Here is a 27,330-nt window from a genome sequence, read left to right as displayed (position 1 = left end):
CCGTGTCGCAGTAGGTGCTGGCACGAAAAAGATCCCTCACTGCTCAATGGCCGTAAGTGCCGAGTATAGGACAAAATTTGTAGCTCTCCACCGGCAAGTGGTGGCGTCTCCATATAAGTGAAAAATTCTCGAGAGGGACGTTAAACAACATACAAACAAACAAACAAAAGACGTTAATTGTAACCTAACAACAAAGCTTTATGATAAACGTGATGACTTCAACTTTTCAATCGTCAACTTCCCGTACTTACTGTATGTAGCAATATACCCTTATCACCTGCAAATGGGATTTATTTCTATAAGTTAATTCGATACGCAAGAGCATGCTCTACGTATGAACAATTTCTAAAACGAGGCAAGCTATTGATAAACAAGTTGACGAATCAAGGATATCAACAGTCTCGTTTGAAGTCATCTTTTCGCAAGTTTTTCGATACAATGACCTTGTCAGCACATACAACCTATCATTGAGTCAAATGCTGACTGACGTTTTTAAAACTAATTGTTAGGACATTATTTATACACTGAACTGTCTACGGATATTTCCGGTTTTTGTTTCCCGATCATGACAAAGAGCACACGGCGGGTGTGACCGGTCGGCAGGGGATGCTCACTCCTCCATAACACCTGATCCCTCCTCTTAATTTTGAGGTTCGTGTTTTATCGTTTCATTGGACTTTCGAGATTGAATATTGTTCGTTACCTTCACATTTTATTGTATAATTTTATACGAGAAATATTATAATTATAAAACAATAAAAAAAAAAAATAGAGAAAATAATTTATTGTAAAATATCAAGGAATATCAAATGGAAAGAAAACTCTAGAAGTATCAACTTGAATGAAAAACATGTTAATTAACAATGGTGAATGTTGTAAACATACACTATATAATGACAAAAAATGCAATATTCGTATAAACTACAATAACGATTTCTAGACAGATATCAAAAAGTCTTATCAAAAATCTTTTTTTACAAAAAAAAAAAAAAAAAAAAAAAAAAAAAAAAAATGGAAAAAAAAACATACATAAAAAAAGAGCTACTTTTATGCAGCAAAGAAAAAAGGGACATCTTTTCGGGAAATTAGATGGTGGACTGTTTTAAATATCAACTTTGCAAGTTCTAAACAAGCCATTAAAAATACAATATACTAGATTATTTATTAAAAATTTGATCGTTCAATGTGAATACACTTCAGTAAATGGTTAGTAATCAAACAGGTATTTAAAATTTATAAATAAATTTGTTTATTTAATCGATTAAAAATTCCGAGATCCAAATATAAGACGTGGTAAACAGTAGAAAGACCATAACATTAAGACCAAATTAATTATTTGAAATACTAAACAAGTCATGCATGCTAGAAAAAAATATATATACATGTATATGAAACCATTGATCCAATTTTTTTTTTAAATCTTAAGAAGATAAAATTTCTCTTTAAAAAAAGCCTTACATGTATTCATTTCTTAAAGAAGAGGTAACCAAAGTATTCTTCATGTCGTTGCCTTCAATATCCGATTCGAAATAGTGCATTTGCGTTACCATCATTACAAAATCTTAAACGCTTTATATCGTTCTTTCTTTTGAATCAGATGACATACATATATGTATATAACACAGTCTAAAATACATACTATGTAAATTTAAACATATCTGGTATTTGGTGTGGTACGTGTTTGAATTACTTCAATAACAATATAAATAAAGGTATGCACTATGCATTTGCTCAAATCCTATCAGCTTTTTAAGAGATCCAATGATTAAGTCTTTTGAGCAGCACAGTAAATATATCACAGCGAAATAAAGTAATAAAAATCATCTTAGTTATCAGAAATCGAGACACTTGTCTAAGTTATTCCTCATTCTGCAACAAAGACCAGCCGCTTAGGTTTTTTATTTCCACCACTGAGACCGAACTTGGGATCATCAATTCTAAGCATCTCTGCAGCTTGTCTCGCCATTTCCATACCGGAAACAGGACCTCCGCCCTTTGTTTGAGAAATTACACGAATCGTTGGATTTGGATTATAAGCTGGTCGACGTTCATGTCCCTCGTATGGAGGTGGTGGGCTCATAAATCTGTCGCCCTGCTGAGTGTCGCGTGGGTGTCGAGGTGGCTGAGTGGGTCTTGGCGGAGGCTTTCTCGGCGAATTTTCTCTTCTGCCTTCTCTGTCTTCCTCATCTTCTGGTTTCCTCTGAGGTGTAGGTTTAACTTCGTTCACCTTACGAGGAGGTTTGCGTCTATCGGAACGCCCGCTCATTGTTTCTTCTCTAGTTGGTCTTTCTCCTGGATTTGTAGGCGAGTAGCCTCTATCCCGGCGGTTGGGAGGCATTCCAGTTCGTTGTCTTTCTCCTGAGTTATCAAAGTTGTGGTCATTTCTTTTCATTTCCTCATCGGAGCCATATCCTTGTTTTTGGGGTTGTCGTCTGCGAATTGGCGACCCATCATAATCGTCAAGGGAATCCTTTGTAGAACGGCGTCTGTGGTGGTCTTTGTGATGATCATTGTAATCCATTGGATGGTGATACATATCGTTTTGTTGGTACATCGTCTGCATCGGAATAACATTTGGATTATTATAATTAGACGGACCAGAATAAGCTGGTGGCATTTTCTTGATCTCTGCATGATGCTGTCTCCTATCGTCTCCTTCTTCCGGTATTGCCCAAGGTAATGGCGTTTCCTGACGTACCCCGACGTTGACGTCAGAGACGCTTGCTTTAGATGCAGGTCGAAGGTGACTCACAGCCGCCACTTTCATAGCAGTATTTTCTGGAGAACCTCCCACTAATGACGTCTTGTCGTTGTTATTCTGTGATATAACATCATGGCATTCATCGTCAGAATCGTCATTATCCTTTTCCTTTTCTTTTTTCTTTGGACAAAGATGTTGTCTACATTTAAAGCAGCAGTATATGGCGCTACAGCCACCATATACCAGGACAATGCAGGGCAATACAAGATACATAGCAAAATTATTTTTATCCTCATAAAACTCTTCTATCTTTTCAAACAACGTTTTACTTTCTTCCACAGCCACTGGTGCTGACGTTGTGGCGTTGAGGAGCTTTCTTCCAAGACGTCCCTCAACATGTTTTTCTGAAGATAGTATTGTATACCCTGTAATATAGAAGAAAGAATTGATTGTGACCATTTAACACGTTGCAAATATCAGAAAATATTTCTCTTGAAAAGTATTACAAACAATAGAATTTCAGTCTATTTATACATGAAATATCGATACATGCAGCAAAAATTTGTAAACAGTGAGATGCTCAGTTATAACAGACATGCCAAATTCACCGATTCTGCATGGATTTTTTTTTAGAGGAAAGCGTGTATGCTTTTGAAACTTACAAGAGCAACAGTTGCATTATTCAATTTAAATTGTAGAATGCATTGTATGTGTGTTTTACAAACATTTTACCTTCAGTAAAGGACGCTGCCACAATCAATGCAAAGCAGAACGCTCTCGATACGACTCCCATGTCTCCGTCCTATAGGTGAAAATTCTGAAACAAAAAAAATTGCCTGACATGTCCTGAATCTATTTCACCTTACGTTTGTGTTTTAATTAATTTCCTTGGTGTTAGAAGCAGGTGATTTTTAAGTCTTGCGTCAATTCTTATAAAGTCTGATAATCACTATAATGTTCACTGTAATTTTCTGTTTGAATTCCATGAGATCAAATACGGCTCGTCTTGCTTGGACTAAAGAAAATCAATCGAACTCCGACAAAAAAACCTTAGTTATATAGATTTTTAATATAAAGATCAATAAAGAAAGAATGCTTGTGAATAAATCAAGGAATTCTTACAAATTCTTAGAAAAATTCCTTCAAATAGTGAATTGTTTTGATATCGGTGTAAGTCACGTGACGACTTTTAATTTAATAAAAATAATGAAAACAATGATTTTAAAAATGAAAATTAGTAGTGTAAGATGAATATGACAGTATACTTAAATTAAAACTACGCAAATAATTTACATTGCACTTAAAGTTTTGCATTTGGGCATAGTTCAATGTCATATTCGAATACTCCAATAGTCAGTCTTTTATCAAATAGTGGTTAAACTTGTGCCAAATTAAATTCATCTTATCGAATATATTACATACATGTAGTCCATACAAAGCGTTTGATAACTTTAAGGAAAAAAGACATTATTAATAGCACAAAGCCACAAACAAAAAATTGGATGCTTTGGTTAATGGATTCTGGACTTATTTGGGTTGGAAACGCGTGCATGAAATCTCTGAAACATTAAGAAATTGTAGACATTCTATGATGTTGAATTTTTTTTTTACTCTATATAGGGCATTACTGAGAAAATTTGAATGGAAATTGAAATTTAACCTCAAGAGGCTAATTTCATTCATTTTACTTACATGTATATAAACATACGTACATCTATCATGTGTATACATGTATAGTTATTTTCATGGTTTTCAAAAAAGAAAAATATTTGATATTATTTTTTGTTTTTAAAAAAGTGTTTTTGTAGCATCTGTCCTGAGAATACAAAAAATAAAATGAAGGCGCGTAATATTGGGGGAGGGTAGAGGGCAGGAGGACTGTTTAGTCTTTTTTTTTGTGCTTGTCAAAGTTGTTTTTTTTTTTTCAAATAAGTTATCATTTTTTGGCTGTCCCCTGCTCTTTCAAAAACGATACTATATGCCTGAAATGTAACTGTTGATATTTTATCTATATCATAAACACCATGTCGAGGCTCCCTTGTTCAGCTATTAATTTTTTCTGTGACCTGTCATAATTGAAAAGTGAGTAGAATTGTTAATTCCCTTAAAATTGCTGTAGAAATTTATAGCTCTGAGAAGCGAAATAAGCTTCCAAAGTCAAGAGAAGATCTTTATATTATGTATGGATCTATTAACAATATTATGAACATTTTCAAAAATCACAATGGATGAAAATCCCAAAATTCTTAACAAGCTTATATAAGTTAACAACATTTATGTATATGCATACCGCTTTAGAATAACTTTAAAATTATCTTGAAAAAAAAACAAACAAAAAACAAAACAAAACAAAAAAAAAAAAAAACAAAAAAAAAAAAAAACAAACAAACAAACAAACAAACAAAAAAAAAAACCCTGAGAAATTCGTGATCCTAGAATAATTTTATTTCTTTTACAGATTTACGTACATTGTAAAATAAAAATCGCTGTTTTCGAGGACTAGGAACTTCATCTTAGCTAGCAAAGGGTTACGTAGCTAGGATCCATGGAGGAATTTAGCATTTAAAAAAACATAGAATAATCTGCAAAATTATTTCAGAATGCTCTTATATTTGTGGAGGCGTTACATTTCAGCTTCTTTTAATTATTATTTGCATGCACTGTAAAAAATGGTAATTTTTTTTCCTTGCACTTATTTTTTCTTCTTCTTTTCTCACTCATCCTTGTCATATTTCTTGATTGAAAATTCAATCTATTATATTGAAAATACTCGGATCTTCTTCTTTACCGGAGTAGTTATCGATCCTTCAATTATACTCTTTGTTTTTAATGTTCAATGCTTGGATTTTTTTTCCCAAAGTTTTTTGAGAATTCAGACATAAAAAAAAACTCCTATACAACTTTATTGCAATGATATAATCATACCCAGAAGGAAACAATTTCAGCTAAAGGGAGGGGAGGGGGTTAGATCTATGACTGAACAGAAATTCCTTGACAACAAAAAGGGGGAATCAGCACAACCCTCACCCCCACTCCGGTTCATGCTGGAAACTACTTCGTTACAAACTAGCAGTTGCATATCCGTGTTTTGAACAAACGTAATCGAGTGATCCAAAACACTGACCTGCAGTTTTTAAAGCCTGAAGTGTTTTTTTTTTTTTTTTTTTTTTTTTTTTTTTTTTTTTTTTTATCAAAAACACTTTAAAATAAACTTTTTTCGTAATTCTAAAAACTAGTATATGACATTTACTTACATAAACAAATCAACATTCCAATCAATTCACTTTCGAATTTCATTTATCTACAAGTACCAGTATTTTCCAAGACTTTTTTTTTTAAATTATATCCAATCAATAGGACATTGAATTCATTACTTTTATACTAGTATGCTAACAGCATATTCTGCTCGAAGGGAAATGACACTATTGAATTTTTACGAGGTCTCGTGAATATAAAAATTGATCGCAGAAAATGGCTTACTACGTATTTGCGATCGCTCAAAACTTGAAAATGGACGAGCAAATACCAGTTACTGACAACATGTCGAGGACTTTAAGTAGTAAGGTTTTTGCGCATCGATTAAGTTATTGAAAATTGCCGATATAGACAGGAATCGGCAAAGTCTTGTTTTCAATCACATTGGTAAGAGGTTTTACAAGTGTAAATACAAACAATTGTCATTCCAAACTCAAAATTTGAAGCTTTCAACTTAATTTTCGAATTCGGTAATGCAACAAAAGAAAATTGATTTTCAATACTAATTTATTTTGAACTGAAAGTTTTCTAAAACATTCTGTGTTTGTTAATTATAGACAAAGGCCGCTAGTTACAATGTATTATTATTATCTCTTTTTTTTTACTTTTTGGATTGTGCATGTATTGTTAAAAGCAGATAAATATAGCATTAGTCTGTTATCTATAAAGAGATGGGACCTTTCATGTTAAATACATGTACAGTTGACGGTATAAGAAATCGTTAATTTTTATTATAATTACTGTCATTTTTTGTTGGGGTGGGTGGGTGTGTTACACACGAAGGAAGGTATTATTTAGATTTATTATGAAATAAATGCCAAATGGGATACATGTACTTCTAATTTCTTCTTTTTTATTGGGAGGATCCTTTTTTTCGAGTGCTATACTGCATGGTGGTGTATAATTCATCCAAAAGATTTAAAAAAAATTGTTGAATTTAAATATAATGATAATAACTGGAAATTTCATATTTTTCTTTTAATGTTCATAATAGCCTAGTGTGTATCTTTCCCATTTTTTGTTGAAGATGACGTCACGTTCATAATTTTTAATTCTATTTCACATTATGACATTTTTGTTTTACATTAATAGTAACATCATGATAAGTAATAAAACAAGGTGTGTTTGTGAAATACTGATGCCCCCGTATGGCAAAGGTTAAAGTTTCTCAAATGCAAGTCAAACTCCAAGGTCAAGGTCAAGAAATCAAAAATGTTGTTACCAAAAGAAAGGACTCGTGTCAATGGATATACCTGGTAATTATGAAAGCCCAAGCACCAACCATGACCAAAAATTATGGTAAAGGTTGATGTTCTCTAAGAGTGGGTCAATTGTCAAGGTCAAGGGGTCAAAATTAATGACACGCAGGAGAAGACCTTGTCATAAAAAAATACACATGCAAAACATAAAAGCCCATAGCACCCACTGTTCAAAAGGTAATGGCGAAGATTAAAGTTTTTCAAAAGTATGTCAAACTCCAAGGTCAAGATCAATTGTTGGTATCCAAAGAAGGTCTTGTCACAAGGAATTTACGTGTGAAATTCGAAAGCCCTAATACTAACTGTTCAAAAGTAATGGTCAAGGTTAAAGTTTTTTTAAAAGTGGGTCAAACTCTAAGGTCAAGGTCAAAAAACATTTACACCCATGGAAAGGTCTTGACACGGTGAATACACATGTGAGATATGAAAGCCCTAGTACCGGCTGTTCAAAAGCTATTGCCAAGGTTAAATAGTTTGGTAAATATTTGCAAAAGTGGGTCGAACTCCAATGTTAAGAGGTCAAATATGTTCGTACCCAAAGGAGGACCTTGTCACAAGGAATACATATAAGAAATATTTGAAAGCTATAGCTCCAAACAATCTAAAGTCAATGTTAAAGTTTTTGCGGACAGACAGCTAGACAGACGGACGGACAGCTAGGGCAAAAACTAACGAATCTTCAATTACGGGGGCATAAAAAGATCATATATACGATTTTACAATCTGGCGAGACCTAAGAAGTATGCTTCCAAATCATATCAAATTTGGTTTCAACCATAGTCCTTGCGTTTTTAAGTTTGTAATGTTCATCTTAATTGAATAATTAAATTTAAAAAGAAATCTTACTTGATTTTTCTGTCTTATATTGTTTTTCATTTCCATTGAAATACGCGTACGTGCACTTTCATAAAACCATTGAACTTCACTAAATTGCGAAAACCAATACATGGCATCGTACTTCAGAATCTGTAGTTTCGTAAGGTAAAAATAATTGAAAAGCCCTAAAAAATCAATCGTGACGTACAAGGCTATTTATTAACATGAGTTGGACCATTCCAACAGATCGAAGAAATATCGAAGCCCTTGTACAGTAAGCTTTCAGATGTTGTTTACAAAGGTATTAACATCAAGTCCTATTGTAAAACCGTGTTTTAAAAGAATGATTAGATTCCATTATTACTTTTTCCTGACTGTTGAACCATTAATCAATCGATGACGATTTTCAAAAAAAAAAATAAATAAATAAATAAAAATAAAAATTATTATGTTTCTGTTATTAGATTTTCACCGACTCTAAAAGAATCTCTCTTTTTTTTTTAATTCTATTTTATCGTAATTGTTTTTTTTTTTTTAAATTAAGCATGCTTTTATTTTAATCCAGAAAAACTATTAATCTGAATAAATCATTTGCTTTAGTTTTCTGTACGTCGAAGAATATTCAGATTTAATGTGTAAAGGAAAATGGAGTCATTAAAATATATAGATAACAAGATGTGTTTGTGAAACACTGATGCCCCCGTATGGCAGCTTATGTCGAAGGTTAAAGTTTCTCAAATGCAAGTCAAAATCCAGGCCAAAAGATAAAAAATGTTGATACCCAAAGAAAGATCTTGTCTCGAGGAAAACACCCGTGAAATTTGAAAGACATAGATACAACTGTTCAAAAGTTATGGTGAAGGTTAAAGTTTTTTTAATGAAAGTCAAACGTCAAGGTCAAAGTCAAAGTGGTTGGTATCCAAAGGAAGATCTTGTCACAAGGATTACATATGTGAAGTATGAAAGCCCTAGCACCAACCATTCAAAAGTTATGGCCAAGGTTAAAGTTTTTCAAAAGTAGGTCAAACTCCTAGGTCAAGGTCAAAGTGGTTGGTATCCAAAGGAAGGTCTTGTCACAAGGGTTACATATGTGAAGTATGAAAGCCCTAGCTCCAACCATTCAAAAGTTATGGCCAAGGTTAAAGTTTTTCAAAAGTAGGTCAAACTCCTAGGTCAAGGTCAAAAGGGTCAAAGTGGTTGATATCCAGAGGAAGGTCTTGTCACAAGGAATACACATGTGAAGTTTGAAACCCTAAGCACCAACTGTTCAAAAGTTATGGCCAAGGTTAAAGTTTTTCAAAAGTAGGTCAAAGTCCAAGGTCAAGGTCAAAAGGTCAAAGTTTTGGTATCCAAAAGAAGGCATTGTCACAAAGAATACACATGTGAAGTTTGAAACCCCAAGCTCCAACTGTTCAGAAGTTATGGCCAAGGTTAAAGTCTCATAAAATTTTGCAAAAGTGGGTCAAACTCCAAGGTCAAAAGGTCACATATGATGGTACCCAAAGAAAGGTCTTGTCACAAGGAATACACATGTGAAATATGAAAGTCATAGCTCCAACCAATCAAAAGTTATGGGCAAGGTTAAAGTTGACAACAGACAGACAGACAAACAAACAGACAAACAGATAAACAGACAAACAGACAGACAGGACAAAAACAATATACCCCCGGGATCTTTTGATCCGGGGGCATAAAAACTTAATTTACCCTATAACACGACAATAATTTACGTTCCTCCCGATAAATTAATCATTTATTCAATAAATCAATCAATGCAGAACTTCCTTATTTCACCGGATCGAAAACATTTTTCTAAAAATAATCATCGAATCCCGTTCCAAATTTCCTCTTTCTTGCGGACAAGCAGTACTATACATGTATACCCTACTTATAAATACATGTATTATGTAATCTCGACATAGTCACAGGTTCCCGAGAACAGGATAACCCCCCCCCCTCCAAAAATATACCCGTTAATACCGGACTTTTTCCGACCTTTTCGTCATAAATAATCTTTTTAAGACATATCTTTTCTATCAATCCCAAAAAATAACTAAAACAAACATTTCATTAAGTTTTATATAAAAGAAGGAAGCCAAATTCCTCTCGATTCCGAGAGGCACTGCTGAGGAATTTCTGACAAGGTCTCATGAAATTACACCTAGCCGTTACACTAACAACTTCATGCTGTAGGTTGAATCTTCATTTCTACCACCAACTCTCAAAAAAATTTAGCAGTTCGTAACGGCCAGTTTAGAACTGATGCAACTTCAATCAACACTGCTGGGTTTTTTTTCATAATACAACATGGAGAATGTGATTTTTTTTTATTAAAATTGTAGAATAAACTAAAACATCTACCGAATCAGTTTCACGGAAACTATATTTTATGAGCTTTTAACACTTACATTTACATGTACAAACACATTTATAACAAGTTATTGGCAGCTAAATAAAAATGCAATAGGACAAACACATGTACTTTGTCTCAAGCATTTACAAAACTGTTCATTTTACAAAAGAAAGGCTCATTAAAATAAATATTCAAGATGTGTACATTTGTTTTGTACATACCATACAACAAAAAGCATTATTTGTGCTTATATTCATGTTTTACAATATTCACAAATTGCTCTAGAAATAAAATTAGATGATGTACTTCCAATGATAATCAGTGGTCTAAATTCCAAAAATGAATACTTTAATTCATTTCTTCCACCTTCAGAATATTTTAAAATCATATATCTGAATTTAAGTTTATACTTTTCCTTAAACTTGTTTTGAATACATGAACATTTTCATAAATATCACAGATAATAAATAATATTTTGAATTTCTCTGCCTTTTTAAACATTTCCATTTCAGGATATTTCATTTGCCATCAGCAAGGACTGTAATGCCTTTGCATATCCTGAAAGTAAGAGTAGGATATTAAATTTCAATGTTCAATTATTGTTCACATTTTCTCAAATCTGGAAATCTTAGAGGATATGACATTGAGAGTCTCAATACCAATCTAACTACATCTAAAGGAAGACTATATTTTCTTTTTTATGATCCCCTCCAATTCATTTAAAGGATCAGAAGTATACAAATCAGAATAAAATTTCCAACATAATTTTCCCCGACAAACAAGCCTTTACCTCTGGGGTTTCTGTAGAACACACAGTTATTGGCACAGGTGTCAGGATTGGTGTCCCAAAGTGTCATCCCACAGCAGCATAGAGGAGGCAGTTCTACCCCACGTTTATCCATCTTCTCCTTTAATTGTTGCTTCAGGGCTTCAACAAACCTGGGAATAATTTTGACATTCATATATGTGTAACAGCACATTTAGTCCTGCTTATAATGTAGTAACTGCTATTTACATGTAGGTATGTATTATTACTGTGCACATCTTTTATAAACAATTCAGAAAGTTTGCAACATACCTTATAATGACAATACAGTGAAACCTGTCTAATCCAACATGCACTTAAAGACAAATTTTGTATTGAAATAGGGTGTCAGCACACAGTTGTAAAAAACATGGAAGTTGTAAAATAGGAATAAAAATAGAGGTTGGAATTCACAGAGAAACGGATTGCACAGGTGTTTGATTAGACAGTTTTCACTTACTTTCAATATATATTTCAATTTGCAAGAAGTATTTTAACCTCTAAAGAGTAATGAAAACAATACACAGACCTACATGTATGTAATTTAGTGAATATAGAATGTATTCCTATTGTACCTTTCCATTTCCTTGACTTTACGAAGTCTCTCCTCATTTTCCCTGATGACTTGTACCACATGCCGATGCTCCTCAATTTCCCTTTGGAGGGCCTCCAGTGATGTTTCTCCTGTGAGGGGATCACGAGGTTCTACTGACCTCAAGGACATCTCCTCCTCATTTCTCCTCTCCTCTTCCTTCTCTAGTTTTAATCTGAAAATATCCACATATTAATCAATCAAGCATTCATATAAACAAAGGTACATTAGTCGTGAAGTAAAAAATAAGTTATGCTGGCAAGTATAAATCTGGCAGTTCTTTTCCAATATTGTGGGTTGATGCTACATGTCTTTTGATAATTCACTTTATCAGAATTGTCCTATTTCATTCTGCTCATACAAGGAGAAGATCACAGACTCCAACAGACTCAGTCACTTAGCACCAAAAAAAATGGATAATTAAAAGTGTTATCTTACTTATTTTCAAAGACAAGAAGGGGCTAAACTTAGAAAATATTTCAATTTATTTCATACTTTTGAATTCGTTTGTGATGTTCCTTCCTGCGTATGTTTTCCTTGACTTGTTCCCTCTCTATGTCCATAAACAGCCGTCTGTACGTAGCCTGCTGTAACTTCTGCTGCTTCTTCTGCTCCTCTTTGTGAACCCCGGCATAAATATCAGGTACCGGCTTCCTTCTGTGACTCTGGCCCCCCAGAGAAGCATGGGCTAAAGAATGGCAAATTTACAGAAATTTAAAGGAAGATAACTCAATCTATCAATTGATGGCAATAAAATCTGGATCACCTATATTATTTTTCCTAGAATTTTTATACTTTCAAATAGAATCCTGTTTTTACAGGAAACATTAAGAAATAATGAAGTCGTATGATTTCAAATTTTTACAACCGCAATATTTATATAAAAAAATTACAATGATTTCAGCTTGTTTGGGAATAATAAACTGTGGCATGTAAGCCAGTAATTCCTGTTGAAAATCTCTTTCAGAGAATTCTTATCTCATGAAAGCAAGAAGCAATTTTCGTCAAATAAAATGATTCAACTCTACAAATAATGTCCTTACCACTTTTACACCTTGGTCTCCCTTGTTTTATTTCATGGAATGTAGGCTGTAGATTGAAATGGACCACTTTATCCAGAGGGTCTGTACTCTCATTTTCTTTGTCTTTATCTTCATCTTCAGTATCTAGAACATACACAGAAAAGAGAATATTAGGTTAAAATGGGAATTCATTTCGAACACAAAATTAATGTTTACTTGCTTTCTGTATATAAAAAGAATGAATCCTTAATAATAGACCAGTGGACTCAACTGTGTCACCAGTCTTTTAATAACTATGTACATGTAGATAAAAAAAAAAATGAAATCCCTTGTGTGGTCACCAAATTAAATTCCATGATTTCAACAATTTCATTTAAAATATATTGATGTTAAAAATTCAAAATTTAATACAAAACAAAGCAAGATTGCAAATTACCTTCATTTTCTTTTTCCGCATCTTTAATAGTCTTTTCATTTGAAGATCTCAGAGGCAGCTAAAATTAGATGTAAATACCTGGTAGGTTATCCATAAAATTGAAAACCAAGAGATAAAACAAGATGGACCTAAGGGACAAACCATCTTAAATTTATATTATGTCTATGATCTTACTTCTCTTGAGACAGACACCTTCCACACCCCTCCTGGAAGTCCATCAGAGATGACATCGTCTGTTAATATCTGCTTAGAGACTAGTCTGCTCCTGGCCTGTCTTGTTACTTTGTGTACCTTTAAGTTTAATTTTCTTGTACATGAATGAAATGTTGATGTACACATATGTTACCAAATCTCTTCTTCACCCCCCCCCCCCTCCCCCCCCCTTTACACTCACAAATACAAACTCAATTTAACAGGGAGAACAAAATAATTTATTCCCTAAAGATTTATTAATTTTTACTTATCAAAATGAAACATTTTTTGGCAAAATATTAGCTTATTAAATTATTAATCTTTTAACATTAAAAGATGTTAAAAGACTAACATCCTCAGTATGTTCAGATGATACATCCTAACATAATACCTAACATACATACTAGGATGATACAACCTACCATTTAGTGGTAGGTTGTATCACCCTAGTATGTATGTTAGGTAGTGCCTTAAAGAGTTTGGAAAATCCCCCAAAACAATTTGTTTCTACAAACTCTGTTTGGTGGTATAAAAAAAAACTGTGATAGTCATACCTCCTCTGTGTGATCTATGAATGCATGTTCCTCTGAATTCTCACTATTTCTCATGTTTCCCTCTATAAAAAAAAGGAAAATCTTAACAACAAAGGGATTCAGAGCCTACGCATTTTCACATGTCAATTTAGAAACAGGCATACATCAAACAGAATTAATTCAATATACAGGTCAAGCGTGCTTATGGATGGCTACATGTACTGTCATACTGCCTTTACCGAGATAAACATTTATCAGTGTGGTTCATTATGAAAAATTATAATATTGCAGTTTTTCATAATAAAACTATATTATGAAAAACATCTATAATATGAATATTGGAAAAATGTAATACATGTACTGTGTTTTGCAAATATTAAAATAAGTCTATCAAATGCATAAATACAATTGAAATAGCTCTTAACTTTTTTTTTTTTTTTATTGTTTTCAAGGTGCAGTGTGTGAATTATATCAAGCAACTTTACTTATATTTGCACACTTTCAATGTCTCTATTTCGCAAACAGAATTTTTTATGGGAAGGCAGTAATTTCCTTCACTGTTAAAAAATGACCGTGAACTGATACTAGTCTTATGTCTCCATCCTCTCTATAGTTGTTTGCTCCATGCAACCACTGTTTCTTCTACTGCATTACTAAGGCACTACTACTATAAATTTCTCTTCTTCACCAATCTAAAGCCTTAGATTAGACACATGACATTCCTCATATATCAGCACTACTTAATTTTCATGCTACACATGTAATAAGACATAGTACTGCACCAGCTGATACATGACAATGGGAGAGATAACTCCCATTAACACTTTGTAACAGAAAATAGTAATACAAGGCCAAAAACATTAATCTTTACTTTCTCAGGCCAAAAATTTCAAAATGAGTACATCCTAGAAACTCAATGTTTAGGACACCTGAACTTCAATGCCTGTAATTGCAAATGTTCATTTAATAGACTAAGACTTTAATAAAGAAATAAAAATACAAATCTTTCATAAACTTTCAATATCCAATGACTGTAATGACAATACTAACCATATGAACTAGATGGACGTATTTGCTTAATTGCATGTGTTCCATGTTTTCTGATCAAACAACTGTCTTTTCTTGGGACAATGTTTTCACTGAAGGCACTTTGCTGCAAGATGCTCTGCTCTTGTTCAACCTGCAAAGTGAAGATTACAAATACCCATAATTAGTATTTATATCTTATAAACATATTTTTTTTTAAATATCTGGGAGACTGGGATAACGACACTCATAACTGTTCTTCCACTTCATCCATACATGCTTCATCTAAAATGGTTGAATTTAGTTTTGTCAATCAAGAGAAAGAGCTGAAAATGTTCAAACTTTATGAAGGATACACTTCAATCGACAGGAAGAAAATGTTAGGTAACTTAAAAAGACATGTTTCATTTGAATTTTTAATGAGCGGCTAGCTGCATCATACATGACTGTGTAGATAAAATATACAATACAACAAAAGACCAAGTTTTCTTCTTCTTACAGCATATAGTCTAGCCATGAATAGAAATCTGACAAATACAGAGCATAAGTTTGGTTAAACTACATGTAATGATCTTGACATTTTGATCTTAACCTTTGAATATGTGTCCTAGAAATTTATACATGTAAGTACAATAGATCCCATTAAATTTTGGTAAGGCAAGACAATTATTAGGTTTTTTAAAATTTTTTCCTAAAGTTTGGTTCTTGCTGTAAAAATCTTTAACAAAACAAAATAGAGGTAATATGAGCTATGAGCTCAAAAAATGATACCCCCCACTCCCATATGAGTATAATTGCAAAGTCCATGTTTTGTTATGGGAATCCCCAAATATTAGTCTGATCAAAACGTTAAATAAAAGGTGCACAGTGGAACTATGTAATAAGGATTTTGTGAAAGTCTCTTTAAATTTTATTCAGTGGTATAAGAGAAGTTGTAGAAAAGAGATGGTGCCCCCTATGTTTAAAGAATATTGATGAATAGGAAGACTGCATGGCTGCTGAAACGTACTCAAGTTTTTCTGCTATATAAACTGTGTTGAAGGAAAAATAAAAAATAAAATTATTTTGACTGTCAATAAATGACCTGAATCTATAGGTATTTCTCTTTTACCATTGTACAGCTATGTAATGTATTACACGAAGTGAACTTTTTAGAATAAAATCTGTCTCTGCATCACTTAAATAATGCAACAGGCATTTTGATAGTCTGGACTCTAAAATCAAATTACAGAGCTGTATACCCCTTTTGTTGTTTGTCAGTATTTTAGATGAGATTTTCAGTAAGATTTGGCATTTATCATTAAAATTCTCACATTTATCATTTATCAGTTCAATTTTTTTCAGGTGAAGAGATTAAATTAAAGAAAAGTTATCATAATAAATGGCTATGAAAACCATGACTAATCCATTCCAGATGTTTGCTTGACAATAATTGTTTTACTGCTAAATTGTTAAAAATATGGAGAAACTGTGAAAGTAAACAGGTCCAGAATTACTAATTGAACACCTTTGCAAGTACTGTTATACAACAATAATCAATCCACAGAGTACATAAACGTGTTTTTTGTAACATTTCATTATATCGTTTCATTATATCAATAGTTAAAAATGGAAACTCACAGCATTGAAGGACTTTTCTAGCTCTTTTTGTTTGCGTGCTTTTTCCATTAATCGCACTCGGTTTTTCACGTCTTCTCTGAATCTTTTCAGCTTTGCTTCTTTTTCAGCTTGAGTCTGTCTTATTCTTGCTTCCTCTTGTTCTGCAGCTGCCTGTATCAAACCCAAAGTTTTAGTATACATTATTGTAACAGCTGCCTGTATCAAATCCAAAGATTTAGTATACATTATTGTAACAGCTGCCTGTATCAAATCCAAAGATTTAGTATACATTATTGTAACAGCTGCCTGTATCAAATCCAAAGATTTAGTATACATTATTGTAACAGCTGCCTGTATCAAACCCAAAGATTTAGTATACATTATTGTAACAGCTGCCTGTATCAAATCCAAAGATTTAGTATACATTATTGTAACAGCTGCCTGTATCAAATCCAAAGATTTAGTATACATTATTGTAACAGCTGCCTGTATCAAATCCAAAGATTTAGTATACATTATTGTAACAGCTGCCTGTATCAAACCCAAAGTTTTAGTATACATTATTGTAACAGCTGCCTGTATCAAATCCAAAGATTTAGTATACATTATTGTAACAGCTGCCTGTATCAAATCCAAAGATTTAGTATACATTATTGTAACAGCTGCCTGTATCAAATCCAAAGATTTAGTATACATTATTGTAACAGCTGCCTGTATATCAAATCCAAAGTTTTAGTATACATTATTGTAACAGCTGCCTGTATATCAAATCCAAAGTTTTAGTATACATTATTGTAACAACTGCCTGTATATCAAAGTCAAAGTTTTAGTACATGTTATTGTAGCAGCTGCCTGTATATCAATTGCTAAATTTTAGTACACGTTGTTGTAACAGGTGCCTGTATAATATCAAACCCAAAGTTTTAGTTCATGTTATTGTAGCAGCTGACTGGAGAAGTTCCCATGTACCTTATACATTACCTGATATTTTCAGACAAAACATATTTTTGATATTAAATCTACTGTAAATGATGTGGAAAGTTCAGCCATTTCGAGTGCAGTAAATCATCAACTCATATTACATATAAATATAGCAGAGGTGCTTATAGGTTTCAAGGAATGACAATTTCCTCTATTATCCTCAATTCCTTCCCATCACTGAATATTGCAGAAATTATACAATATGTACTCTTGGTCTTCAATCAACTGCTTGCACACAAAATTGTGTTAATGCATGCAGACACAGGGTAAAACACTGAAGGTGTCAAGAGCTCATAATTATGATGCTACATGTATCATTAAGCCTTGGATTAACTTTTAACACGTAAATTTTGCATCTCCAATAATAATTATTGTGTTACTGATTCTCAAACAATGCCTCCCATTGCTATTTAATATCACCTGTGAGGGCATGCATAAGGGTTAATGTTACGATTTTCTAAGTTTTTATTTTGACCATAAAAATATATTTCAGGAAAACATACACTTAATAATTATTTTTAAAAATAACTTTATTCTTCAAAAGCAAGAAATAAATAAATTACAAGAATGTTTCCTGCAAATTAATGAATTCATCATACTATTAGTATACTTTTTAAATGTACTTGTGTAATTGTATTTTGAAAACAGAAGGTACTATGCAGGACTTTCAAAAAGATTAGAAACAGGTGGCACATTAACAATTTCGGAGGTACATTGTGGAAGCAAAATTTTTTTATTAAATGTTATCAAATTTTACTCCAAAACAAAAAAAAAAATTTACTCCAAAAAAAAAAAAACTTACTCCAACTAATATTTTGGCCAGTACAATCATGATTTCTGCCCGGTAAAAGTACCGGGTACCAGCAAATACTGAAAGGGCCTGTACTATGCCAAGGCAGGGATATACATGATATACTAACAGTAACAGAACAGGCAAGTTGCAACTCTTGCAAGCCTTGGGATATTTTGGCAGTTGGCATTTCATTAGTCAATCTTAATCATAATACATGCATTACATATATATATATATATATATATATATATATATATATATATATATATATATATATATATATATATATATATATATATTATATATATATATCAGAATAAAGATTTTAATTAAGGAATGAATTTAGTTTAATAGCTACCCAATTTATACAGCATAAACTGGGTTGGGGCAGTTTATGCTTTTTAACCTTTATAAACCGCAAAGCGTAAACTGTTCCAACCCAGTTTATACCATATAAATTTGGTAGCTATTAATTTCATTCCGTATAATTTAATTTTCATTCATTTAATGTAAGAAAATAGGATGATTGCCCTTATGAAATGACTTCAAATTGAACAAAATTTAAATGTAACGTCGGTGGATCGATACGTTTTTGATGCAAGTTATTGTGACCTGGGAAACCCATTTTATACAATATAAAGTAATTTTTTTATCCAATCAAATACCTCATTATAACCTGATAACCAGAATTAAATTATTCATCGATCAAAAAATCATTCAAAATTTGTTATTTGCCCTGTTTATACTCTGACCTTTGTTGTATTTTCAAAATTAACATATGCCTCTGATCAGCTGTATTTTGAGATTTTGCAGAATGTGGTGGGGTTTCGCTTATATTTAAATCATTTTACAATGCATGCTTTAATTTTTTTTTTTTAAAAATCCACCCCAAAAACAAAAAGAATATTCAGACTATATTTATCAGAAAACAAACTTTGTACTGGAATTAAACATAAGCATCAAGCCCCCCCCCCCCCCCCCCCCCCCAGGAGGCCTGTATTACTAGTTAAATATTCTAACCACTGAGCTATCCACGCTCATAGAAATGGCCTTCAAATCCCAAAATCACTACTTATATTCTATCTATTTCCTGATTTTAATTATCAATATAAACTGACTTTTCAATTAAATGTGAGCATGATCGGACTTGTACGAAGTCCCGAAGAATATTTATATTTTAAAGAAAACTAATCATACCACGCCTTCTGCAGGAGCGGAATACGCTGGCTGGACCCAAGCACCAACTGCTCGAATTTCTACATTCCTGTTACCCATCACATCGGTGCTTATAACAGGTTTTGTTATTTTTCTCAACCCGACTGTATTTGTTTTGGCCGCCATCTTTAACATGAGTACAGACTCAACAATTCCGTTCGGATATTACCGGAAACATTTTCGTAGCACCAGGGACCAATCACAATTTCACGGACAAGCGAAAAAAAAAAAACGATCTTGCCGGAAAAACTTGAGAAGATGCGATTGGGACCTATATAATAAATAGTATATAGCGAAAATGCATTTGTGTATTAAATAAGCACTCCCAAGAACATGTTATTTTTTTTTTAAAATACTGAGATCTGGCTTGAGTTTTACTAATTAAGCTTCTTATCTTGAGGAAAAAATCTGACTATAAGATGAAATGAAGAAGCTTAGTAAAACTCAAGCCTGGTCTTTAATTTATCGTCACGGTGGTGAATGGTTGTATAGTGTTTTGAAAATCCTCCGTTTTAATGCCATTTATTATGGTACAGGTTTATCTTCAATCAAAACCTGTCCCTGAGAACTTCAGTCTGTTGTAAAAAAAAATATATATATATCAACATGATCAATTAACGAGGTTGGATCCTGATATTTAAAGTCTTAAACTTTTTTTGCTAAGTATATTTTTAGTTTCTACACACATAGCTTAATTAAAAATCAAAACAAAAAATGGGGGTCAATACGCTTCTTTTGGCGCTACAGTACATTTAATATGACCTTTTTGCACTGAAATTTGTGTCTTAATCAAAAATCACATCTTCGACGTTTTCCCTCCAATGCTTTTATCCAAATAAATCATGAGACAAATTAAACTCCTATTAGTCTATTTGAAAAAAAGACGCTTCAAAATTGTGACTAAGAAAAAGTTTCAAACTGCTTCGCATAATCAATTATTTGACCTTTCTGCACTCAAAAAATGTAATTTTTCTGGGATTAAAAATTTAACAAGCAAGAAAATTATTTTAAAGTCTTAAACTTTTGCTGAATTTAGGCAGATTGATCAAAGTTATCTTATATATTTAGAAAAGAAAAACAAAAGTGGGGGTCTATGATGAAAATTTTTCGATTTAACTAAAAAAGTGTTAATTTTATGTTAAAATTGGCTAAATTTTTTCCTGGACTTTCAGAATATATTTACTATATTTGTCACATTATAATGAAAAAAATCATAAGAAATAATTTAATAGAAATTTCAGAACCAGCATAAAACATTTCACTGCAAAAAAACAGCTCTGTGTACACCCAGCATGGAAAAATAGGAATCTAAACTTAACAGTACTGTATATAATTCAAAAGGGAAACAATGATCATTTTCTCAAAAAAAAAACCTTCCGCCACAAAATATAGTTCCTAGCTTAATCCTCATTGAATGGAGTGTAATTGCGTTTTTTTCATTGGATATATTTAATTTGCATTGTAGAATTCAGATTTACTGTTTGAACGTAAAAATCATGCAGAATTTCATAAATAAAGGTCCAGACCAAAATCTGCTCTAAAGCACAGGATCGAACCTCCTTAACTCTCAGTAATGCTACATTCATGAAATAAGTCGTACGTTTGGGTTCAAAATTTGAATTTTAAGATCTAAAATTATTTTGTTTATGGGTATTTCCTGTATGGATAGAGTGGTAGATCTCTGCATATGGACTTACATTTGTACATGTATATGGCAATTTTCGTATATACCATGTAGAACCTCATATTGTTTACATATACATGTACATGTATGTATTGTGAATTTCAAATGTTTTGTCAAAAACAAGGTTGTTTTTGAGAATATGACGTCATAATGTGCACTGCCTATGACATGCCTTGAATTCTATGCATGTATAGGAAAATGAATTAAACTTTCTCTTAATATAATAGATATATCATGCGTTTTTATATGCCCATTTACAAAATTATATACCTAAGCTTAGCCTTCACTCACTTGCGGAGATTTTTGAGGTAGCCAATCAGACGAAGCACACGTGCAAGTATGTGTTTTCATGCTGAATCACTCATATCATCCTGTCTTCATTACTAATGCATCTTTATGATTTTAAAACTGATTTTAAACTGTCTTTCAACAATCTGTTGGAATTCCCATGGGTACCAATTGCGCCCCCTTATTACATTTAGCAGACCTTTTTGCATTCATATGAAGCAGAATTTACTCAAAAACTTCTACACGAGAAGAAGAAAACACTTGCTGTGGCTTCAACTCGACATTTAGATATATAGACGACGTATTATCAATTAACAATAGTTACTTCCATTCATATTTCATATTCAACTTGATATATCCCAGTGAGCTTGATATAAAAGATACCACAGAGTCTGACACATCTGTTTCATATTGGATAATTTACTAGAAAAAGACTAATGGTAACCTTACATGTACAACAAAGCTGTATGATAAACGTGATGACTTCAATTTTTCAATCGTCAACTTAACAGTTACGACATGCAATAACGATATGTTTCGTAAAACAGTTCTACGATATGTCATAACTTTGGGAGACCCTAGACTTAGGACTTAAGAATTTACCTCTTTTTGTAGAACTTTCCTCAGGGTTGTGGAACTACATATGTAGTAGGATGATTAGCAAAAATAAAGGTTTGGCACGCAAACGAACCGTCCCTGACCAGAGGAAAAAAGGTCATTGGGCTAAGATCACTTGTATAAAATGTGTAAAATTCGTTAACTGTCCATTAATTGCTAAAGGTGAAACATTCTTCCTACATAGATTGCTTATGACCTGAATAAGTGTAATTTCAGATAAAATATATTTATCGTGTAATACATTGCTCAAGCAATCTGAAACCCAGCAAAAGACCATCTTCCAGACTGATTGCTATGGAAGGAACCTTGGCTTGCACCTCTTGACATTGTCAATACGACATCTCCAGCTTGCAACATTAGGATTGCAGACCCTGTAGACATATCTTCATCCCAATTAGCCTCAGTATCCACATGAATGGAACCTTTGTACACACCATTATGAATCAGTTGGACAGACACTTCTCCGTAGTCGCCCGTCTCTCCAGCAACATGTTCACCGGATGCGCAAGATCGTGTAGGAAAATGCAAATACACCGATAGAGGGCGCTGTGAAAGCGCCAGTGTGTTTGTTATATGCGTTTCCATGATTTGTGACCACAGTATCATAGAGAAAAACATGGTCCACACCGACTCCTCCAAAGTCTTTTGAAATGTATGCATAAAAGGCTACCTCACCTTGTTTTTGGAATCTGCGTGTTTCAGTCATTTTGAATTCTGTAATATCACAGGAGTCGGCAATTTTATCAATAAGTTGAAAATAAATGATAAACAGGCATAAATCCTACCAGTGAGCTTCGCGAGCGTAGCGAGCGAAGCGACAGGATGGCAACGAGTTTTCTCGATTTTCTCTAATTCGCTATCCAACCAACATCAAACACCAGACCCTACCCTACATTATCATTCTTTATTATTCTTTATTTTTTAACAGTCTGGTCGAACCCCCGAACGGGGGTAAACGGAAATGGGAAATCCATACCCCCAAACGGGGGTACGAGCATGCGCAGATGCTTAAAAATGTGCGTATTTCACGCAAAAAGTAGGGGTTTACAAAAATCGCCGGTGCAAAGTAACGGATTATTTGGCAAATGTAAAACCACTCGGAAATGATAGATTAAAGGTGTTTTTAGAGTTTGTATTTTACAAAAATACAACTTTATTGTACAAATCGGGATTTATTCACTGGCAAAGTTGGCGATCTTTTGCTCCTTGACATGCAGGTATTTAAGATAAAACATTCGATAAACAGACATAAGCAACTAATGCTAAATTGAAATTATATAAAAAAATGTATTATTCTACATTATATCTTTTATTTTCATAATAAAATGCAAGAAAAAATGGTGCTAATATCGAATTGTTTATGATCGTGGGTTTCAGTCCGCGTTTCCTCTGACTAGCAATCAACGGTCTTTATTATCGATAATCATGCCCAGGAAGTGTAACAAAAATACATATAAAAATAAAATTCAAATGAAATCTATCGTATTTATTGTCTTTTATATCTTATAAGAATTAAATAAAATGTTTGGCAACATATTGTAGTTTTTTTTTATATTAATAAATATGATTGTTTGAGAAAACACGATTGTATTTTATTTTATTTAAATCTAGGTTCTAAATTAATATTTTCCTCATTCTTAGAATATTTTTCCTTGTGTTTTAAATTCCACAATCTTAATTGAGACGTCCTACAAAATAATAAATAATTTCATGAAATGACGGAAAATATTTCGTTATTCCTACAGTATAAATTCAAACTATGGAAAACTTAACCTGTTAATTTTTTTTCTGTTGAAATTTTACCAATTTCATAGCAGAAATAACATTATTATCGATCTTTTTCCTTAGATAAATGATATATAGGCAAGTTTGTTTATATTGGATACGGCAAGAGTTACTGTTCTTGCGCATTGCATGACGGGACGGAAAAACCCTCGTTTGGGGGTATACCCCCGTTCGGGGGTTCGACTAGACTGTTTAATGTTCAAATAACCAAAAAACATTAACCAACTCTATCCCTTAATAAAAATTGGAATATGCTTATTAAAAAAGAAAGGGAGATAATCATCTACTTTCGTTTGAGGGAAATTTGAAAACAGATATTGAAAATCGTTTCGAAGAGCTGATTCAAGACAATTTAAGATGTCCAACAAATTTGGAGCTTCTGTTTGATAAGTGGATTTTTTAAAATCACTTAATAATGCTGAAAACACATTAAAAGAGAACCGAAATGTTGATATTGCCTAAAAATAAAAAATGTGGTGTTTACTGCAATGAATGTGACGTCACGCAGAATTGTCAATGGCCGCTGGTTGTAAACTAGATGTGAAGAAGTGTGATTAAAATGATAATGTAGGGTAGTTGAATGGTAAAAAATGTCAGGAATTAGTTAATGGACACTACGGAGTTGATATCTGGTGTTTGATGTTGGTTGGATAGCGAATTAGAGAAAATCGAGAAAACTCGTTGCCATCCTGTCGCTTCGCTCACTACGCTCGCGAAGCTCACTGGTAGGATTTATGCCTGTTTATCATTAAGGTCTTCCGTTTCCAACGGAAGACCTTCTACTGATTCTGATGGTTAAGATTATTAAGGTCTTCCGTTTCCAACGGAAGACCTTCTACTGATTGTGATGATTAAGATTATTCTTTTTTTTTTTTTTCCTAGACGCCAACTTTGACGCTTCATATCTTCCTCATTTTTAAACAGATTTTGTTCAAATTTTCAGAGCTTTTAGACTTTACAAAACACTGTCAGAATACCGTAATACAATTCGGAAATTACCTTCTGTTCACGAGTTATTCCCCTTTGATTGAATTTTGCATGCCTCCCATTTCCAGACAAAGGCTCAGAAATGGTTATAATTGGAGCACAAAACCCTTTGAAATTGAAAAGAGGAAGCATTGAAGTTGTGCACATCGGTTTTTGTTTTTTGATTTTTGCATTAAAAATGGCGCTAGAGAGGGGTCAAAAGTTAGAACGCGGAAAACAGCAAAAAATTTGACATATTTTCCTTTATATCTTGAAAACTAGAAATATTTTGTTAAGACATGTAGAACAAAAGTTGTGCATAATTGCAAGGGCTTTCATATTATACTATTTAAAAGGGGCTGGCCCCTATGATTAGGGATCTTGGGCCCTTAAAAGTTTTTGCTTTATAACTCAAAAACGGTAAATATTTCGATCTGGATCTTGGGAACAAAATTGTTCTTTTACACCTTTTTGATCTAATGAAAATGTTGTTTTGTTCGAGTATACCATGGGTATTGCGTAATACGTATTAGAAAGCAGGCCAGGTGAACAGGTAACGTTTTTCATTCGGCAAGGAAATCAGACCTCTTCATGTGTATAACTTAAACAGACTTGCTATCAATAATATACCCTGCGGTATTTAATGTTAATTTTCTTTTTAATAAGGTTTTAAACGTGGTTTATGGTTCACTATTAAATTATTTATTACAACTAGTCTTTCTTTTCTTCTTTTTTAAATTAGATTAATAGTGTTCAAAAGCGGAGAATATTAAATCTATCTTTCTACGTTTATTATTACAACAAACTTTGTAAGTGATTTTAAACTGTATGCATTGAATAATTCACGATCAATAGCTGTATGCATATTACGTTCTCCATGTTCAGCTCGATGTTTAGTTATGTAACCCAACGCGCGAATCCCACGCTGTTGATCGAGGTCACCAGTGTACTAGCCACCTGTGGCCATAAACAAAGCTAGTATTTGTGATCGCGTATAATGTCAATTTTGTACAAAGAGCTATTAATTAATGGAAAGTTATGTTTTTAATTATATCGAATCAGTAAGATTACTTTACCGATCTTTTATAATCTTAATTCCAAACACTGGTGCATAAAAATCATTTTGAATTTTAATCGCTGTTTTTGTCTGTTCACGCAACAATACATTTAAAAAAAAGTATTGCTCTATCCCGTGTTGTTGTATTTTAATTCATCTGCAATTGTAATTGAATGGGGGCTTCGGTAAATAATTGTAATTACTACGCATGCTAAGCACATATTATTTTTACCACCACTCTTGTGAATGTCCATTTATTATTTATAGAATTAAATAAACATTAACATAAATAAAAATTCCTTCAAATATACATGTACTATAATTCAAGTCTTTGTAATATAGCAAACAGTTTCATCCGTCTCTGCCGCTTTGTGTCTTTAAGTGTTGTAGTCCAGTCCTCGTTTACATACACGTGGCCACAGAGAGCCGCGGGCACCTCGATGTTGAAATACATTGTTGCTCTACACCGCACAAACAACTAGGGTGTACATGCAGTGTAGTAATTGGCAAAGATTGTTTGAAAAATATAAACTCGCATGTGTTCGCTACGAAGCATTCATTTTAAAATTTTATTTACATGTAGATACCTTATAAGAACAAAATAAAGTAAATACAAATATCGTGTGCTCGGAAGGGAAGATGGCTTGAAAGGGTGTGTCTGTGAATGCTTAGATCTAGCAAAACACTTCGCAAAGTTAAGCATACTTGTGTCCAAATCCTTTAAAAGTGGGGGCAATCCCTAATCCTCGCACCCTTCCTTTTTGAATCTAAAAATATATACCATACTGAGTGTTGTATATAGAGCGGGAATGTTATTTTATTAGTCCTTAAAGGCACAACTTAAGAAATGACTTATAATTTTTTTTTAGATAAGATTGTTTCGCGATACAGCTGTGATAAATCTTAGGAACTTCTAAAGTTATAACTTAGGCATATCTTAAGATAACTTAGGAAACGTTTTTGAAACAGGCATGTCAAGCATTCAGTCAGATCTATTACGACGTCCATATTACCATATAAGAGAATGAAATTTTGTTTTGTATATAAAGTGGTTATTACAAATATGCGTGTTACAAAAATGTATGTTGAAATCTTCAAAAGCTATCGAATTATTTGCATACGTGTACTCGTACATATGAACATTGATCAACACTGATCAAGTGTATACCGGGACCCGGGATAGTCTTATTATAGCTCTTGCTTTGTCAAATCATTACTTTCATACCCCTTGCATTTAAGAAAAACAATGTTATAAAAAAAAATAATAATCTGACATATAACAAGTAAACATGTAGCGTGTGCAATTTATTTGGCTAGGGGCATGTACACACGTGGTTCGAAACTATAGGGGGCT

The 27,330-nt window shown here is 32.9% G+C and overlaps 1 protein-coding gene and 1 pseudogene across 1 annotated transcript; both read right to left on the bottom strand.

Annotated features, from left to right (window-relative positions):
- Nucleotides 1-10,343: 10,343 nt before the first annotated feature.
- Nucleotides 10,344-19,706, bottom strand: LOC133202338 (coiled-coil domain-containing protein 15-like). Its single transcript, XM_061338139.1, has 11 exons — nt 19,561-19,706; nt 16,611-16,760; nt 15,015-15,144; nt 13,986-14,047; nt 13,414-13,530; nt 13,240-13,297; nt 12,825-12,947; nt 12,277-12,469; nt 11,765-11,956; nt 11,175-11,323; nt 10,344-10,942 (listed from the first exon to the last, which is right to left on the bottom strand). The coding sequence occupies exons 1-11, from the start codon at nt 19,702-19,704 to the stop codon at nt 10,893-10,895; spliced, it is 1,368 nt and encodes a 455-aa protein (XP_061194123.1). The 5' UTR covers nt 19,705-19,706; the 3' UTR covers nt 10,344-10,892.
- Nucleotides 19,707-22,390: 2,684 nt separating this feature from the next.
- On the bottom strand, nt 22,391-22,880 carry LOC133202703 (complement C1q-like protein 4; annotated as a pseudogene).
- Nucleotides 22,881-27,330: the final 4,450 nt, after the last annotated feature.

Source organism: Saccostrea echinata, unplaced genomic scaffold, assembly GCF_033153115.1.
Source record: "Saccostrea echinata isolate AGI-Se365-2 ecotype Australia unplaced genomic scaffold, CSIRO_AGI_Sech_v1 ptg000047l, whole genome shotgun sequence".
Lineage (NCBI taxonomy): Eukaryota > Metazoa > Mollusca > Bivalvia > Ostreida > Ostreidae > Saccostrea > Saccostrea echinata.
The sequence above is the reverse complement of the archived record's forward strand: the minus strand, read 5'-3'. Positions and strand labels throughout refer to the sequence as shown.

What these genes read in the sequence shown, in the direction of transcription:
- LOC133202338 (XM_061338139.1), bottom strand. Translation starts at nt 19,704, where the DNA reads ATGGCGGCCAAAACAAATACAGTCGGGTTGAGAAAAATAACAAAACCT. An exon ending in CATCACAAACGAATTCAAAA is followed by an intron (nt 11,957 to 12,276) that starts GTATGAAATAAA and finishes GGATATTTTCAG; the next exon opens with ATTAAAACTAGAGAAGGAAG. An exon ending in GTTCTACAGAAACCCCAGAG is followed by an intron (nt 10,943 to 11,174) that starts GTAAAGGCTTGT and finishes TCTTACTTTCAG; the next exon opens with GATATGCAAAGGCATTACAG.